This window comes from Telmatherina bonti (assembly GCF_933228915.1).
Source record: "Telmatherina bonti genome assembly, chromosome: 6".
NCBI lineage: Eukaryota > Metazoa > Chordata > Actinopteri > Atheriniformes > Telmatherinidae > Telmatherina > Telmatherina bonti.
In genome coordinates this window covers 5,197,554-5,216,826 of record NC_136624.1, presented here as the reverse complement: position 1 = coordinate 5,216,826, position 19,273 = coordinate 5,197,554, and the positions used below count along the sequence as shown (strand labels likewise).

Here is a 19,273-nt window from a genome sequence, read left to right as displayed (position 1 = left end):
GTTCCTCAGGAAGGTACGTCCTCCAAAGAAGCCACAGCACCGACCAGCCGATGTAAAGGAGACATTTAAAAAGTGATTTCAGGTTAGTTCCAACGTAGGAAAATGCTGCAGTCTGCGGAGTGGTATTGCTATAACAAAGCATGATGTGTAAGCATGAAGATAGATGCAAAGAAAGAAAAAACATAAGCCCATCATTTAGCGTATGGAAGTAGCTGTACCGCATCAAGCAAGGAGCCCTAGAAGCAATGAAAAGCATATTTTTTTTCTCATTCCTGTCATCTATGTCGTTGTCCTTACTGTTCTGAGTTGTGTAACCAGTAAAGAGCTGAACTAAATAGCATTTCAGACAGATTATTAGCCTTTATCTATATCTGTAACTGACATGAAAAGAAGAAATCATGTAACGGAGTTCTTACTAGCTGAGTCTTTAGATGTTGTTTCTTATGCATCTGCTACTGAACTGTTTATGTAGAAGTCTTGAGCGACACCTTAATTCTTCTAAGAAGCCAGACTAGTTGACTTGAATACAAGCTTGTTCAGGTTTTCTATGAATCCTTGAGGGTTTGTCTTTAGATGTGGACGACTGTTACTTTCTATTTTCTTTGGTTATTTTGTCTGTTATGTTTGAGCTGCGAAGGAAACTTTCAACATGGTAAAGAACAAGTCTTAAGTTCTATCTTTAACATCAGCAAATCTAAAAGAGACTGATTGACATAACATGGTATTTTTTTTAAACAAACAAGGTGATTCCTAAAAGATCATTGGCTGAAAACACAACCATGGAGGGCAGTGTGTTGTTACAACGTTTAAGGAAACTGTGCAAGTAAAGGAAAGGATCACAGGCCTATCAAGCTATCTACAGCAAATGAACAGGCCCTGACAGTGATTTCTTTAAGAAATAGGGACAAATTAAATAGGAAAAAAGCTGAGGTATGCCAAGTGCCACTAGAACTGGACTGAGGATCAGTGCTAACGGGCCCGTTGAAAGGATGAATCCCTGGACAGCAACATTATTGCGGCGCGTAATCTCTGAACATCTGGACAGAGAACAGAAGAAGAGTCTTGGAAGAGGCCTCGAAAACCAATCCTCAAGACTGCCGAAAGAAATTCCAAGAAAACTCGTCAGAAATGGTTCAGACTTTGACGAAGAACAAAGGGGCTCATATCTACTATGAACTTTTATCAAATCAAATCAAACTTTATTGATTCAGCACTTTTCATACACAAGTAGCTCAAAGTGCTATATATGATAAACACAAATTCTGAATATATAGAAAACATGACCCCCCCCCCCCCCCCCCCCCCCCCCGCCTTCCTTTCTACAAAAACACAAGACCTATGGTCTACTTTCTGTCTCCTTAACTGAAACATCACTATAAAAACATAACTGGTGATAAACATCTGGCTTGACACTGAGTTGAGGAAACAGTATCTTGGGGTCCATCCACACTAAGAGCAGTCCAACCAAAGACCATAATGGAAACCACCCAAACAGGGCAGGTAGGAGTCCACACCAAGACCCCACCAATCACCCCCAGTGGGACGATTCCCACAGCGACCTAGTAGGCATTGCCCCGATGTGGACGTTCCCCACGAGGAAATCATTTTAGAGCTGTTAAAATTGAGTAAACTCTGCTCTTATATTCATTTCCATTTATATTAGAAGTTCTGTACATCTTTCCCGTTTCCTCGCAATACATAAAGAAAGAAGGGGTACAGCTCAAGGCGGGAAAGCATGGCCATTTTGGTTGTTTATGCTGTGAATAAAGAGCTCCACGAGGACGTGTTTATTGTGGTTGAAGATTAATTTTGTGGTGAAAAAAAGCAGAAAAGAAGGTCCAACCTTTCTGACTCAGGTCAGTCGCCTCATTACATGGAAAAACAGAATCCGTCTTGCCGATCTCCTCTTCCTCCTTCACTATGCAGCAGGCAAGACAATAAATGTCAAGCAGCTCTGCTCTTTACTCAGTCCCCACAAGTGAGATTCATTACTGAGCTATGGGAGTAATGGCAGCCCATCCCATGAGAGGAAGTGAAAGGCTCCCTATCCTTGGGACTAAATCAATAGTCAGCAGGCTTGGTCAAGAACGGAGCGGTGCCTCTATGGTGCCTGTCTAATAGGTAGTACCCTACTCCGCAGCATTACTTCCTATCAGGCTGCCAGAGACTTCCTCCCACCATCTTATCTGTTCGAAATATGCTGCATACAATAAACATAAAAAAGTAGCTGGTGATTAGTGTACAAAGACTTCCCAAGCAGGATATATTTCTGTCTGCTTTAAAGTCTGGATCACAAGAGCTGGAGGATCATTTGGCAAAATAGGAGTTTGCAGAGACAGTGCATACTGTCAAGAGTTGGAAGCACTAATGAGAATCAATGGGTTTAGAATCAGGCAGAGCCTGCCCTCATGTTTGTTCCATCTGACATTTCACACCATTACCATGTCCTCACTTGAAAATCCATCCCAAGCCATTAAAATGTGAGATCAGAAAAATAAATGAAAAATAATTTGATCAGAGCAACAAGCAAAACACAGGGTGTCAGAGCCATGCCAGGAATACGTTAGCAGCATCACTTACATGCAAACTGAAGGCTGGCCCTGCGGCTGAGGATGGACCCCCATGTGTTGAAAGCCATGCACTGGTAGACCCCGGTGTCTTGGTCCTTGTCCAGGTTGCTAATGATCAGGCTGTCCCCAGACATGTGACGCCGGTAGTCGCTCCCCAGATCAATGGGTGTTCCGTTTAGTGACCATCTGGAAAAACGCAAACACAATCAGTAGCTGCGCTGTCTGGAGACGAACACTTGCAGTGTTTCGTCACAGAGATCAATACGATCGGTCTGCCGACATCATGATGAGAGGATAAAAAGTGAGTAATAAGAGCAGGGTTTCAAGTTTTACCAGAGAAATGTGAACTGCCTTTGCAGCAAGTCAGGAGGCAGGAGAACGATTCATGTCAATGTAGACAGCTATCGATCCCATCAGTTTGACTCCATTCAAGCAAATCTGAGTAATTCTTGCAGAAAAAAAAATAGCTGGCAAATTTCCAAAAGTAAGTGCCTGTGTTGTGATGATCATTGATTTTCTCAAACTTCCTGGGTGAAGTGGATTTAATTTCATATCAGTTTTAATTACCCCCAACTAATGAGGTTTGGTGCTCTAAAGTCTGCAAACAGGATACCTATAAAAAAAATCTCACTCGTGTGTAATGGACATTTTAACTGCATGTCATTAAAATTATGCAAAATTTAGTTCACAAGCACATAGAACAATAAAAAAAACACTGACTTTCAACCCTCTTAGATTGAAACAAACATAGTTTTTTACTACTTTGTGAATTAAACTGGCACATTTTCCCTCTGGTTCCACCACAGCAACTTTTAAACGTGTCATGTCTGGCTCCATCGTGACAGATCGTCATTCAGTTTGGTGCACAATTTCATGTTCTCTTCAAAATGAATGAAAGTTTTGGTTACAAAACCTCTTTTTGTTCAATATTTTTGCTTGTGAAAACTTACAAAACAATTGACAGTTCAACGAGTTGAAGCTGTACTGTCAGGCAAGGGATTTTTTTTCTATAGCACAATTCAATAAGAAACACAATTTAAAATTCAAAAGAAAAGAGAGAGGAGAAAGAAAGAACTTGAGGTAAAAACTATTGAAAACACGATCAAGTGGAAAAAAGGTCCCAGCTTATAAACAGATGCAGATTTAGATGTTCAGATTCAAGAGGTCTCTGATCTATTCTGATCCTGAACCATTCAGAGCTTTAAAGTCTCTCCTCTGATGGACAGACCTCTGAAATGAACTGATGCGCTCCACTTTCTTGGTCTTATTGAGAACTCGAGCAGCAGAGTTGTGAATGATCTGCAGGTGTCTAATAGAGTTTTTAGGCAGACCTGAAGTCTTAGTGTCAGATCCATAAAGCAGCAGGGCAACATATTTACCACCTTGGTTTTAGTGCAGATATAAATATGGACGATAAGTTGCACTACTTTCACATCTACCATGCTGTTATTAGCTTTTAGGTATTAATGGTGCATAAACTGAGAGAGTGGCTTCAGTCACGATCTGCCATTTTGTTAGGACCCCTGTTGTCACTTTTAAATGCTGATATAGCCTTTAGTTTCACACTGCGACGTATCAAGTAGGGTTACTTTTTATATTAATAGTTTTCATCAGTTATGGGTTTTTTTTTATAACAGAAACTTTTATCTATGAGTGAAAGCATTTAGGAGACAATATTCAATCAAACCTAAATTAGCTGTGTGCAAAGGTGGGACAAGTTGGAAATCCAAGTTACTGTGTGTGTGTGTGTGTGTGTGTGTGTGTGTGTGTGTGTGTGTGTGTGTGTGTGTGTGTGTGTAAAGAGGGAAGCATGCCATGAAGCACCCCCAAGAAGATGGTACAATTAGCACCAACTTGTCAAAGTAATGCAACAGATATTAACACATGATAGAAAGAAAAGAGCAGACATGAGGGCACATTTTACATTTGATGCAAAGGAAATCAGTCTACTTTGTAGACCGCATGGAGAAACTATAACCGGTGAAAATGCACAAATTCGTGCAAATGATTAAAGCAAATGCAAAAAGGAAAAAAGAGTGATTACTAATTACTAATTCCAGAAGTAAATATTTTGATGAAAATTTACTGGCAGATTTTATATAACAAACTGGTATTATGTTGGGGGAAAAAAGTTAATTTCATAACACATCAGATCACAGGCTACTGAGTGAAGTACATAGCCAGGAAACAGATGCCGTTTCTCTTCAGTGTGAATAGTTGCTTAAGAATTTTAAAGAGAACTGAACAATTATGCATTTTACTTACATTGTATATTATAGTCAACTATGAGTATTATCACATCTATGTGATCAAAAACTGCTGCCAAGTTGTTTCAGTGCCTAAACCTAACCTAACAGCTGTGATGCCTAAACCAAACCAAACAGCTGTGATGCCTAAACCAAACCAAACAGCTGTGATGCCTAAACCAAACCAAACCAAACAGCTGTGATGCCTAAACCAAACCAAACCAAACAGCTGTGATGCCTAAACCAAACCAAACAGCTGTGATGCCTAAACCAAACCAAACAGCTGTGATGCCTAAACCTAGCCAAACAGCTGTGATGCCTAAACCTAACCAAACAGCGGTGATGCCTAAACCAAACCAAACAGCTGTGATGCCTAAACCAAACCAAACAGCTGTGATGCCTAAACTTAACCAAACAGCTGTGATGCCTAAACCTAACCAAACAGCTGTGATGCCTAAACCAAACCAAACCAAACAGCTGTGATGCCTAAACCTAACCAAACAGCTGTGATGCCTAAACTTAACCAAACAGCTGTGATGCCTAAACCAAACCAAACCAAACAGCTGTGATGCCTAAACCTAACCAAACAGCTGTGATGCCTAAACTTAACCAAACAGCTGTGATGCCTAAACCAAACCAAACCAAACAGCTGTGATGCCTAAACCTAACCAAACAGCTGTGATGCCTTAACCTAACCAAACAGCTGTGATGCCTAAACCTACCCAAATAGCAAAAATGCCTAAACCTCACCGAACAGCGAGTAAAATATTGAGTGAAAATGAAAATTTATCAAACAATCGATGTATGTAAAGTTTTCCCCTGGCAGTGTGAAATTCGAGTGCCGTATCCTCAGTGGCGTGCAGTCAGGGTATGTAGGCAGGATGGGCAGTGCCTACACAAGGCAAAAATTCATAAATGGAATAATTTTTCAGTGTAATAATTAGTTTGTATATATTTTCACTTTATTTAATAATTTAATATAATTCTAAAATTAGAATTTCGTATAGCCTGTATGTTCTTAATTTGAATGTAATAGTACTTTTGTACTTTTCATAACTCGATAAAAAGGAGCCAACAGCACCTCCTCATGGCCAGGCAGAGAAACTGCACCAGTAACTCACACTGAAAGAATGGTGCTGCTCTGCCTTTCTCTTTCATATCATTGCAACAATGTGTGTTCATGTGGGCACAGTTAGTTTGTACGTTTAAAATAATTTACATACTGTATTTTTGTGACCAAAAGGTGCACTAAATTATAAGGAGCAGTCTCAATTACGGCGTCTATTTTTGTCTTCGGGTTACACATAAGGCACACCGTGTTATTAGGCGCATGCTAAAACTAAAGTAAAACAAAGTCACAAAAGTGAAACAGTGAGTTTGGTTAAATTCTATTCAACAACAGTACCATACTTATCTTAAAATTCACACAAATTCTTTTTTTCATCAGTCTGTTGTAACAAATCTGTCAAAGTCCTCAGCTTCTGTGTCAGATTTAAACAGCTGGGCAATTCACCATCAAGCATACGGGGTTCTCTCTCTTTGTTGTCAGAGTCAGTACCGTTGCTGGGTGGCTGTTCAACGATGATACCGGCTTTTGAAAAAGCTCAATTGATGGAGATATGTTAGCCCAGGCAGTAGTACTTTTATTAGTCCTCCTGAGATAATGACAAGCTCAGAATTAATTTGCTTTACTTGATTTTTAACATTAGAGGCGATTTGGGCACGCATGGAGTCACGGATCAACAGATTTCAGAAAAATCAGCAGCTTTTAAGGTGCCATATGGTTGCAAAAATACAGTAGCTGTGCTGCCTTTTTATGTTACAGTACTATGTGCTCTCAAGCTAGCTGATGAGCTTACCAGCAGGATGACCACGCTGGATAGACTTAAAAAGTTTTTACATCTTTCTTATGAGGAAAAAGGTCAACTTATGCTTCTTGTCATAATGTATAAAGTTAATTGGGGGAGTCTGGGGACTGCTTCTGAATCATTTAGCTAGCCTTGCAAGTTTTTTATATGGTATCTTAAAATCTTGATTTTGTTAGATTAAACAGGCCCTTAGCTACTGAGGACCTTCGTATTTCAGAGACGGCCACAGTTTGGACTGAATTTGACTCCCTTACAGCAGGGCTGTGGTACTGGGTCCTATTTGCAGCTCAATCAATTGAAAAATAATGCCTGCATCCATAACCTCTTCTGGTTTGTACAGAGTGTTGAAGATTTAAATACAAATAGAGATTTAAAATCTCGAAATATTTTGTGATATTAAAATTACAAATCTGACATACAGAGCAGGCTAGGCAAATCTTTGAACGCTTTATGATTACCTTTCTGTTTGTGCTTTTGTTTTTCTGACGTATTGCTTTCTAACGCTTTCTTGTCGCATTGTCTCCAGATCATTTCCCAAAGAAAGGTCATGAGATAAAAGTGACAGCTACTAATCAGTGCTACAGACAGAGCCAAAGCTTTGAACAATGTTCGATGCCCAACAATAAAAACACTTCACTGCAATCTGTCCATCTCACTGTGACATATTTGTGAGAAGATGAGAACGGCTGCATGATAGCTTTAGAAGCAGAAAGGCTAGGACCATTAATGCAACTGAAAAGTTAGGTTTCATGCTATAGAATTTCAGACGTAAAGCACTTTCAGTATGGCAGGTATAAGTCTCCTTCTGCAACAGGACTGTGAAATGAAAATTTCAATCATAAGGGGAAACAAAAATCAATATAATTTTTAGCCTCCCAGGCAAACTAACAGGCAGTTAGAATGAAGCATCGTGCAGTCTTAGAGCCAGCCGCGGCTCTCCCCAGTTTCCTGCCTGACAGACTACAAAAGACAAAGCTGTCTTTCATCTTGTGTCTTGCATTATTCATCTAACAGTCTGCTCCAGTCACTTAATCTGACTGATTTTGTCACCATTTCAACAATATTACTTTCAAACGGTCCATGCTTGTCGTAAACAAATGATGCGTTCCAGTACCTCACTGTCTTTTACAACAACGGTGGCTGCAGTGTGTCAAAAAACCTTGATGACACTTCAACAAGTCGTCTCCATGCTGTGTGTTTGTTCCGCCCTTCAGCTGAAACAAGTTAATTCGCGGTTCTGACTGGAATCACCTGGTTTAGTACAAATTCATGGCATGGAGATGGCGTGCTAAATATAATCCTAACCTCTTCTCTCCGGTAAGTTTCCATATAGGAGCAGTTTCAGTAGCTTTCATCATTGCTCTAAATGTCGGCTTTTAGTGACGGTAAATCTGGACTGAAAGCTGGTGGGACGGCTCGATAAGCTGCATTTACTGCAACTGAAAGCGTTCACTGTGACTGAAAGCCACTGAAGTCCAACATGAACATCCACTTCTCTTTTACACACACTTCTGTCTTCTATTTTTACCAACCAGCTGCTCTGTGTGTCATGCCTTTGGAGTTTTGCAGTGATGTGAGTGTACACATGCGGACAGCACTGTGGACAAAGCGCACGTTAGAAGAAATCATCCACCGCCTGAAAATAAGACTCAAATGTAAGTTTGTAAAGTAAAACTCTACCAGTAGATGAAACATTTGCTCTACATCGAGAAGCAACCAGTGTTTTTCTGCGGTGTTACCTTGACAACACAGTGCACATTACAGGAACGTGCGCAGCTGAACAAGCTGAACAGAACATCACTGTATTAATGTTTAAGTCGTATTACAGCTTAAAATGGATCCTCAGCTCTTTATAAGTTTAGTTAACATCAACACGTTATGGGAGATCTGGACTTTGAGAATAAAACAGTTTATATAGTAACTTCTTTCTGTCCAGTGTTCTTTTTCAATGCATTACAATCATTTATGGAAAATGAGTCTGCAGTGAAGTTTGGAACTGCAAAGCGACTTCTCAGCATGTTATCATGATGTTATATGTTATATTAACACTGTGATGATGCAATGAGCAGGTTATCTGCTCCACAGTTCACTTGCATAAAGCTGGGGAAGGTCATGTTGGGGAGCTAGCATGATGTGAAAGTGGCGCCCTGTCTTGGCTCCTCCCCCTCTGGTTTTTTTCTCCTTGCGTGATCTGAGACTTTTTTTTTTTTACCAGCATTTATCTGTTTGTGTTCAAGATAACTCAAAAAGTTCTGGACGGATTTTAATGAAATTTCCAGGAGTTGTTGGACATGTGAAAAGGAAGAACTGATTTCATTTAGGCGGTGATCCGGATCACCGTTTGGATCAAGGAACTTTTTAAAGGCCGTTTGGATTGGTCAGAGTTTTTACAGATTTACAGTAAACTGAGGGGTCTAACTATATTTCTTACTGTTCATGATGACAGAATGTATAGACTACTATCAGGACGAGGAACCACTTCACCCAGAGTAACACGTCTATAACAACATTACCTACCCCAGCCTTAATTCAGCAGTACTGATGTTATTGATGATATTTATATCCAGGTTATTAAACAAATTTGATGCTTACTGGCAGCTGTAGTTTCAAGATGGCTGCATGGGGGCCCCAATTCTACACTGTTTATGAACTAACCTTTGCCACTTTAACCCCAACGTAGACAGAAAGGTTCCCAGTTCTCATTGCTTGTGAGAACAAGTCTCAGTCTCCTTTACTGTAAGATAGCAACCAAATCTGCCCGTTAACAGACATTCCTTCAAGTACTTTTTAATAACAACCTTAATTCTACACCCACCCAACTCCCAACCCATACACAGCTGACACATTTGAATCCTTAAGGCTGTTTCTCACAGAAATTGAACACTTATGTTTAAACTCATCACCTCCCTGCCTTCCTGAACGTAGCTTCAACTGCCAGCCCTTCTCCACCCTTCGACTCCATGCTGCTTCTGAAATCTCGGCCCTCATCCATAAATCCAAGCCTACCACCTGTTACCTTGATCTCTTCTCCACACCTGTGATCAAATCTGACCTCTTCTCACCGCTTCCCCTCATAACCGCCATTATTCACTCATAGCTCACCACTGCTACCGTTCCATCATTATTTAAAACTGCAGCTGTGACTCCTACGTTGCTAAAATCTGGTTCTGATCCAAACCATTTTAATAACCTCAACCCCGTCTCTTGACTGACCATTCATCTCCACAATGCTTGAAATAATCACCTCCACTCACATCTGTCTCTAATGAACCCTGCTCAGGAACAGCTCGGATTAAAATGACCAATAATCTCCTCATCGCAGCGGACTCTGGTTTACTCTCGTACTCGCTTACTTGTCTTCCTCAGTGTAAGTCTGCCATTTCTCATCCCATTCTCCTCAGTAGACTCTCACCCATCAGTATCACTCACACTTCCCCTGAGTGGTGTCACTCTTATCTCACAGGCTGCACTCAGTTCGTACATCCTTCATATCCGAGCCCTCCCCAGTCACTACAGGTGCACCTCAGGGCTCTGCAAGACATGTACGATGACTCTATTTAAAAAGTCCATGTGTAGTATTTGATCGTTGTAACATAATTTCTCCTTTTTGGCCTCGTACGTAATGCTTTTATTGTTCTATGTAACGCACTTTGGATTGTCTAGTACACAAGCGGTGCTATACAAAGCCTTGCCTTGCCTCATAGAGGAAGCGTTATGAAATGACTAAACCAATAGGTACCAACAGGTAAACTATGCATTTACAGTAAACTAGTTTATTCCATCTCCAGGTGGAAGTTAATGTGGACCCCAGGCCCGCTCGTCTTTTTTTTAACATTTTCATTCAAAATTGTAGCGGTGTTGTATCAGGAAGCACCAGAGTGGGCGTCAGGCTGAAAGACATAAACACATATATCTTCATCATGTCTATGGTCGCGGAGCTGCTGGCTAATTGCACCAGTGTAGCAGTGCTGGTTGATGCACATTTGTGGGGACTAGCTCCCAGTATCCTACAGTATATCTTCATATTGTCATATCTGTCTGGAATCATTGCAGCGCGACGGGACGCGACGCGACGGGACGGGACGGGACGGGACGTCTCGTCTCATCTCAACTCATAAAAAACTCTTTAAAACAGAGGTGCCAAAGTTTGGTCCTCGAGATCTGCCATCCTGCAACTTTCAGATGCAACATTTTTCCAACACACCTGAAAAAAATAGTTGAATTCTGTCTTCTTCATGCTGGCTCTGCAGAGGCCTGAAAACGACTTATTCATTTGATTCAGAGCTCGAGGACCGAACTTAGGCACTGCTTTGCACTGTTGTACATAATTAGATAAATCAACACAAAAATTAAAACAATTAACATGAAAATTCCTTGCTTAAATGCTGGACAGGGCAAAAAAAAAAAAAATTAACACGAAAATAATAAAAATAGTTGTTCATTGTTTTAAAAACACTTTTTTAAATAACAAACAAAAATAGAATAAACAGATTAAAAATGAATAAAACCAAAAAAAAGAATAAAAACCAATGAGTAAAACAAATCACAGAAACGGTCTCATGCAGGTCGAGAGCCAAAAAATAAAAATTGGTTTTGAAATGAGTTTTAAAAAAGGACAGTGAGGAAGCGTGCCTGATGTGGAGGGAGGCTCAGTTCGCAGCTTTGGACCGGCAGCTGGAAATGCTCCGTCCCCTCTGAGCTGCTGTTTGAGCCTCGGTACATCCAGGAGCAGCGGGTCAGCTGACCTGAGGCCCCCAGCAGGAGTGTCGGAGTGGAGAAGCTCAGAGAGGTAAGGAGGGGTCAGACTGTTTAAAGATTTAGAGACAAATAAAAGAAAAACTCCCGATCCCGTTCCTTTACATCTTCCTCCTCCACACACCTGCCTTGACTCTGGAACTGTCTGCAACCAGATGTTCAGAACTCTGACAGCCCCCATCCTCAGGTCCAGACTCAAAACTCTCCTGTTAAACACTGCTTCCTTACTGCCATCACTGCAGATTTACCCTCTTCTGTACTGCTTTCCCTATTCTGTGTCCTACTTTAATGGTATTTTTAATGCTGTGGAGTGTGTTTGGGAATCTTGAAAGACACTGTTAAATAAAACATAATATTTTGTTATTAATTATTCCAAAACAGTTGGGATGTTGAGTGAAAGGAAAATGCCATAAATATGTTTGAAACAAAAATAACCTCATAAAAAACAGATGTTGAAAATTAGGCTTTTTCTTTCTAGAAAATATTGGTTCTTCTTTATCATAACAACATTTAAAAACATGGAACTGGGGCAACAAATGGCTGGAAAACTGGAAGGTCATATGAGGATGATTTGAGTAGCAACAGAAACGCGACTGGTGCAAAAGGAGCACCACAGAGAGGCAGAGCCCCTCACAGGTAGGCAGATGTTCAGTGATCTGCGACTAACTGCACTTCAAACTTTAGAAAAATGTTCCTCAATACAAAATGAAAAGACTTTTAAAATCCCACCATCCAGAAGATAACGTCATGAAATGACTCAAAGAATCAGGAGGGATCTCAGAGCTGAAGGTCAGCTAGAGTCCTGCATCGGACCAAAGTGGGACAACATCCCACTGCAACGGTAAAGAATGACTTTTTATTCACGGTGGGAGATTTATCTAATTAATTACAGGCTTTGTAATTATTTATCTTAAATAATCACATTTTAATCACATAACAGTATGGGCCCCAAAAAGCAACATTTTTTTTTAAATTTAAGTGGATATTAATAGATGACTAAATAGAATAAAAAACACAGACATTAATATCTTAAACTCAGACCCAATAATGTCCAGAAAAATATATTTAATTGGAAGACAGTGGAAAACAGTGAAAGGAATGAATAAAAAACATCTCTGGCCAAGTTTAAGAGTCATTTAAAAGACTTTAACTGCTCCCTTAACATGTTTGAGAAATTTTAACTTTTTAAATGTTATTAGTTAGGATTATCTGGCAGTAAACCAGGAGTTACCCTCCGTGCCAACAAGCATGCAGCAGTGGTGATCACCTCCTGCTCTGACTACAGCTTGATGCAGCGACAAAGCTTCTTGTTGTTCTTTTGGACGAGGCAGGGGCTTCCGTTGGTAAAGGATTAGAGCAGAGGTCTCCAACTTCGGTCTCCGGTCCTTATGAGCTACCATCCTGCAGGCTTTAGTGTTTCTCTGCTACAACACACTTGATTCAAATGAAAATGTTCTCCTACAATTTGTTGTGTTCTGCTGGACCTGCCTGTTGATGAGCCATTGGTTTGGGTCAGGTGTGTTGCAGCAGGGAAACACTAAAACCTGCAGGATGGTAGTGAAGACTGGAGTTGGAGACCCCTGGATCAGAGAAAACCACATGTTCTTTCACCCAAAAGTCTTGAATATAACTAGAAAAAGTCTCTAAACTTGTTGATAGTTGCTTTTTCTTTTGATAAACTCAACAGAGGGGTCTGAAAAGTAAAAGAAAACTTTATTTGTACAGTACTTTTCACAGACACCAAGTCACAAAGTGCTTCACAGTATAAAAACGCAAAATAATCATCATAAAACATACAACATATCGAGAAAAACAACAATATAATAATAGAAGAGTAGTGCCACTGGGTCTACATTGAAACTAAAATGCTTGACCCAACAAATATGTCTTTAAAATCCCTAAATATAGCTCCAAACGGCTAGATTAGTACCAGAAGTCTACCCTGTGCACTGGCACAAAAAATGGGTTGATTTTTTTTGACACATTAATTTTCCTGTAATTAATAGACTGTAATTAACCCATTTATATCCCACCCTTACTTTTTACACCATTCAAATTCAAAATTAGCACACATTTTTAAAGAAATATTCAAACTTCTCAGTTTTCCTCGTGGTGACAAACTTTTGTATGAAGCAGTTTTTTAGATTTGGGCTCCAACAAATATTCAGGGTGACATTTTAAATTCTGCTCGCAGTACTTCCCTTGGCCATTCTGGTGATGAGACAACATAAAATGGGGTTGTGCACTAATTCATCTGGTCCATTTTCACACCACTGGAATTCATTTTGTTACACGTAGCCTACAGTCACCAAGCAAGAACGAGGAGTGAAGGAATGATGGAGTCACTGTGAAGCACTTTGGGTTCTTCGAAAAGTGTTTATAAATTATTTATTATTGTATCTGCATTTTTCTAACAGAGGAACTCTTCAGTTTAACTGCCAATCATTATTGATCCAATCAGGACCTGAAAGCATGTGGTTTGTGTTTGTGTCCAGTTGTCTTCCCAGACTGACGGAGCCTTCAGGAGCCTGGTGGCAGGTCCTGAGTACATTTACTCATGGGAGGAGTAAACACAGCTTTTGATCAGTAGTTTTGCCCAACAGTGACAAAAGGAAAAACTGGATCCAGTTTAAAGACGCATTGCGTAACCTTCTGAACGAGTCTCTGACTTGTTTGATGACACAGTGACATCTATCATGTGCATTTCTAGAGCCACCACTACTCAGCAGCATCCCGAGGATGAGAAACCGACTCTATATAACTTTCACATCCGGGATGCGATGTGACGTTGCTGTAGAGTTTGGCTTCATGGTATAACAGGGAACTGGCTGGTTTGAACACACAACATCGCTGATTCAGCAAAGAAACGCAAGAAGATTAAAAGAGAGAAAGAGATAAAATAAGAATCATTGTAAGATTGTCTTCTGGCCGGCTGGAGAGAGCTAACAGGTCAGGTAGGATCACAGACTATTTATAAAAAGATAGGCGGAGCCTCCGTGACGTCACCCGTAGGTTTCTGAAGAGCTGAACTGAAGCTTGGTGGGCGGTTCCTACCATCACCATCTTGGCAGGGGAAATACAAATATGGGCAAAGAGGTGGTGCTGAGAGGGGAGCTGTGAGTGTCATGGTGGATGATTGACATAGAGCGAATCCGAGCTTTCTGTAGCTAAGAGCTAACCAAGCTAACCCGGGGATAACAGGAGCTAACCAGCTAACGGAGGTAAGCAGGCTAAAGCTAAGTCACGTTGTTAACTGGCTAAAAACCGCGGTTGTTCTACGTTCTTCTTACTTGAAGCGGGAGATCGGGTACCTGTCAATCAAAAGGACACGCCCCTATATATGCCAAATTTCGAGATTAAATTACTTTTAAACGGGTGAGTTAGAAAAAAATTTCCCTCCCCCCACAGTTGTCATGAAGGTAAACCTGACCTATTAAACCTAAAATGGATTTTTGAACCAGGCCATAAACATGTTTATTTCTGCTGTAAACATTTTTATTTCTGCTGTAAAGTTGGTCTTTTTAACATGCCAGTCTATGGGTATTCTCTCTGTTTTGCAGCCCCTAGTGGATGAAGGGGGAACTGCAGATTTATGCACTTCTGCGTAGGCCTTACTTTTTACTGCATTGGGTAGGATGCAGGATGGATGCTGAATTAGCTGTCGACAGGTGGCATGTGGAAAATGGCAAAAAGTTCTGTAGTGTGTCTTTAAAAGCCAAACATCATCTTAACAAACTGGTATTTTACTGGCGCTATGAATAAGGAAATGATGTACAATACAATGAACTGTGTGTGTGTTTGTCATCCACATATGCTAAATGCTTTTTATCTAACGTACCTCTACTGACCATCCATCTTTACCTTTATCCATCCACACAACATCACTGGAAGTCTGTCCTTGCTTTAAATGTGTTCTTTGTTGATATTAAAGATAATTAGGTACATAACTCCATAAATGTAACAACTTGACTTGCATTACAAAACTCTTTATTCAGATTAGAAGAGAAAATATCAACCAATAATAAATATTTATGTCAGCAAGCAACAACCATACCTGTGCTGATTTTTAATGACTACGTAAATCATTCTGAACATTGTGTTTCTTTGTAAAACATGGTGGGGTAGAGGAACCAGTCTGGGGTTAAGCTAAGCTGGCAGTGAATCAGATGGAGCCCAGGAGAACTCCTTTAGCTGCACGGTGCTCTGAGCATGCTACTGGTCTGAGCCTGCTACTGGTCTGAGCATGCTACTGGTCTGAGCCTGCTACTGGTCTGAGCATGCTACTGGTCTGAGCATGCTACTGGTCTGAGCATGCTACTGGTCTGAGCCTGCTACTGGTCTGAGCATGCTACTGGTCTGAGCATGCTACTGGTCTGAGCATGCTACTGGTCTGAGCCTGCTACTGGTCTGAGCATGCTACTGGTGCTCTGAGCATGCTACTGGTCTGAGCCTGCTACTGGTCTGAGCCTGCTACTGGTCTGAGCATGCTACTGGTCTGAGCATGCTACTGGTCTGAGCCTGCTACTGGTCTGAGCCTGCTACTGGTCTGAGCATGCTACTGGTCTGAGCATGCTACTGGTCTGAGCATGCTACTGGTCTGAGCCTGCTACTGGTCTGAGCATGCTACTGGTCTGAGCCTGCTACTGGTCTGAGCCTGCTACTGGTCTGAGCATGCCACTGGTCTGAGCCTGCTACTGGTCTGAGCCTGCTACTGGTCTGAGCCTGCTACTGGTCTGAGCATGCTACTGGTCTGAGCATGCTACTGGTCTGAGCATGCTACTGGCCTGAGCCTGCTACTGGTCTGAGCATGCTACTGGTCTGAGCCTGCCACTGGTCTGAGCATGCTACTGGTCTGAGCCTGCTACTGGTCTGAGCCTGCTACTGGTCTGAGCATGCTACTGGTCTGAGCATGCTACTGGTCTGAGCATGCTACTGGTCTGAGCCTGCTACTGGTCTGAGCATGCTACTGGTCTGAGCATGCTACTGGTCTGAGCCTGCTACTGGTCTGAGCCTGCTACTGGTCTGAGCATGCTACTGGTCTGAGCATGCTACTGCTCTGAGCCTGCTACTGGTCTGAGCCTGCTACTGGTCTGAGCATGCTACTGGTCTGAGCCTGCTACTGGTCTGAGCATGCTACTGGTCTGAGCATGCTACTGGTCTGAGCCTGCTACTGGTCTGAGCCTGCTACTGGTCTGAGCCTGCTACTGGTCTGAGCCTGCTACTGGTCTGAGCCTGCTACTGGTCTGAGCATGCTACTGGTCTGAGCCTGCTACTGGTCTGAGCATGCTACTGGTCTGAGCCTGCTACTGGTCTGATCATGCCACTGGTCTGAGCATGCTACTGGTCTGAGCATGCTACTGGTCTGAGCATGCTACTGGTCTGATCATGCCACTGGTCTGAGCATGCTACTGGTCTGATCATGCCACTGGTCTGAGCATGCTACTGGTCTGAGCCTGCTACTGGTCTGAGCCTGCTACTGGTCTGATCATGCCACTGGTCTGAGCATGCTACTGGTCTGAGCATGCTACTGGTCTGAGCATGCTACTGGTCTGAGCATGCTACTGGTCTGAGCATGCTACTGGTCTGAGCATGCTACTGGTCTGATCATGCCACTGGTCTGAGCATGCTACTGGTCTGAGCCTGCTACTGGTCTGAGCCTGCTACTGGTCTGATCATGCCACTGGTCTGAGCATGCTACTGGTCTGATCATGCCACTGGTCTGAGCCTGCTACTGGTCTGATCATGCTACTGGTCTGAGCCTGCTACTGGTCTGAGCCTGCTACTGGTCTGAGCATGCTACTGGTCTGATCATGCTACTGGTCTGATCATGCCACTGGTCTGAGCATGCTACTGGTCTGATCATGCTACTGGTCTGAGCCTGCTACTGGTCTGAGCATGCTACTGGTCTGATCATGCTACTGGTCTGAGCATGCTACTGGTCTGAGCATGCTACTGGTCTGATCATGCTACTGGTCTGTATAAACTCTTTGTGACCTTGAGGTTCACATTAATTTTGCATGAGAGCTCATCAAATAAACCAGAGGTGCGGTGGCAGTGGCTCACCTGGCTTTCCTTTAGGCCAGACACCCACACTGACAGCAGTGACCACACACACACACACACACACACACACACACACACACTGATAATGGAAATTCAATGGCTGACCAGAAAGCTCTCTGCAATTATGTTTTGCAGGTTATGCTGTATTTTAATAACTTGATGTTCATTTTGCTTTCAAGCCAAGTGTGGCACAATGAAAATACCTAAAAGCGCCTTTTATCACTGTGTGTGTGTGCGTGTATGTGTGTGTGTGTGTGTGTGTGTGTGTGTGTGTGTGTGTGTGTGTGCGTGTGCGTGTGCGTCTGTACATATTTGGGAATATCCATGTGTGTACAGATCCTAAAATCCCATGTAATTAGTGCAGAGCTGACAGATGAACAGCTCATGAACACACTCATATACACCGCTTCCCACTGGTATTTATCAGCAGGCGGAACACAGTTTAACATCATTCATGGTCTAGAAATAAAGCTTTTAATTCAATTAAAAATCCAGTTTCACAAATATTCCCACCCTCACTGGCTAGTTTATCAGGTACATGTTGCTGGTACTGGGGTTGACCCCTCATCCACCACATCCCACAGCTGCTCTACTGGACGGAGAACTGGTGACTGTGGAGGCTGTTGGGAGGGAATTCATCATCTTGGTGAAGACAGCAACAACCAAGTCACTTACAACTACTACCTTCCTTGTTCTGATGCTCAGCAAGTCGTCTTCATCACGTCTGCGTGGCTTCGTGCATCGAGTTGCTGCCATGTTATTGGCTGTTTGTGTTATTATACCAGTATACAGTTGTATCTTTATAATAATACTCAATATGCTGCTACAGGTGGTCCTCGGGTTAAGCGGTTCCTGATTTGCATCATTTCGACTTTACGAAGCTCGTACATAAAAAAAAAAAAAGAGATGGAAAAATCTGCTTATGATTTGGACCGAGGATCAGAATCAGTGTAGGCTTTCCATTAGCCTGCTCTCCATTCAGGAAAAGGCACGGCGTATTTTTCAAACACTCAAAGACCACAAAGGCGAGGATGCAGAGAAGGGGGAATCTACCGCCAGCAGTCGTTTAGTGATTTAGGGGGTATTTAAGGGTGTACTGTTCTGTCTGTGTGTTGAGCTGGTACGTGAACACAGATTAAACAGCGAGCTAAACTCGTGTCTCACAAGCCAGGATGATGAGCGTCCTGCTCCTTTATTTCCTTGTCTTTACAGGTCGACATGTGAAAAAACGAGTAAAACTGTAAAACAAAGAGCAGAAGCTAAATTATAAGATCGGTTAATACAGCTCAGCTAAGCGAACAGGAAGTAACGTTCAACCTAGCATTAGCACACATTCAGGACAGAATAAACCGGACACATTAATTGTTCGCGTGTATGGCAAACATGTTAATTAGCCATAATAAACCCAGATAGCACACGTTGCTGTCTTGGGGAAAATTAAGGAAAAATTAACTTTTAACTTGACGGAGATAACCGGTTAGCGGAAAATACTAGCAGATACCGGAACTCACGGTTGCTAAGAAGTTTTGCGAGAACGTCACGAAGTATCGCGAGAACTGAAGCAACATTGAATATAACTAAGGCAGAGAAATGTCTGCTCGTACTGGCAAGCATTCTGACTTAAAATACCATAACATAAACATCTTGCACAATATACTTGGTATTCAAAACAGTTCAATCAGTCCAAGGGCACAACAAAGCCGCGTAGTTCTCATTTGTAAACCGAGGGCCACCTGTATTCTCTTATAATATTACTATAAGTCAGCTGCCT

The 19,273-nt window shown here is 41.9% G+C and overlaps 1 protein-coding gene across 1 annotated transcript in view; it reads right to left on the bottom strand.

Moving 5' to 3' along the window:
* cntn3b (contactin 3b) overlaps positions 1-19,273 on the bottom strand; it is a gene marked incomplete at both ends in the record, with an annotated part of 72,659 nt that overhangs the window by 36,424 nt on the left and 16,962 nt on the right. The window contains one exon of the mRNA XM_079242843.1: positions 2,581-2,756. Within this exon, the coding sequence (XP_079098969.1) occupies positions 2,581-2,756 (176 nt within the window). The remainder of the gene's footprint in view (positions 1-2,580; positions 2,757-19,273) is intronic.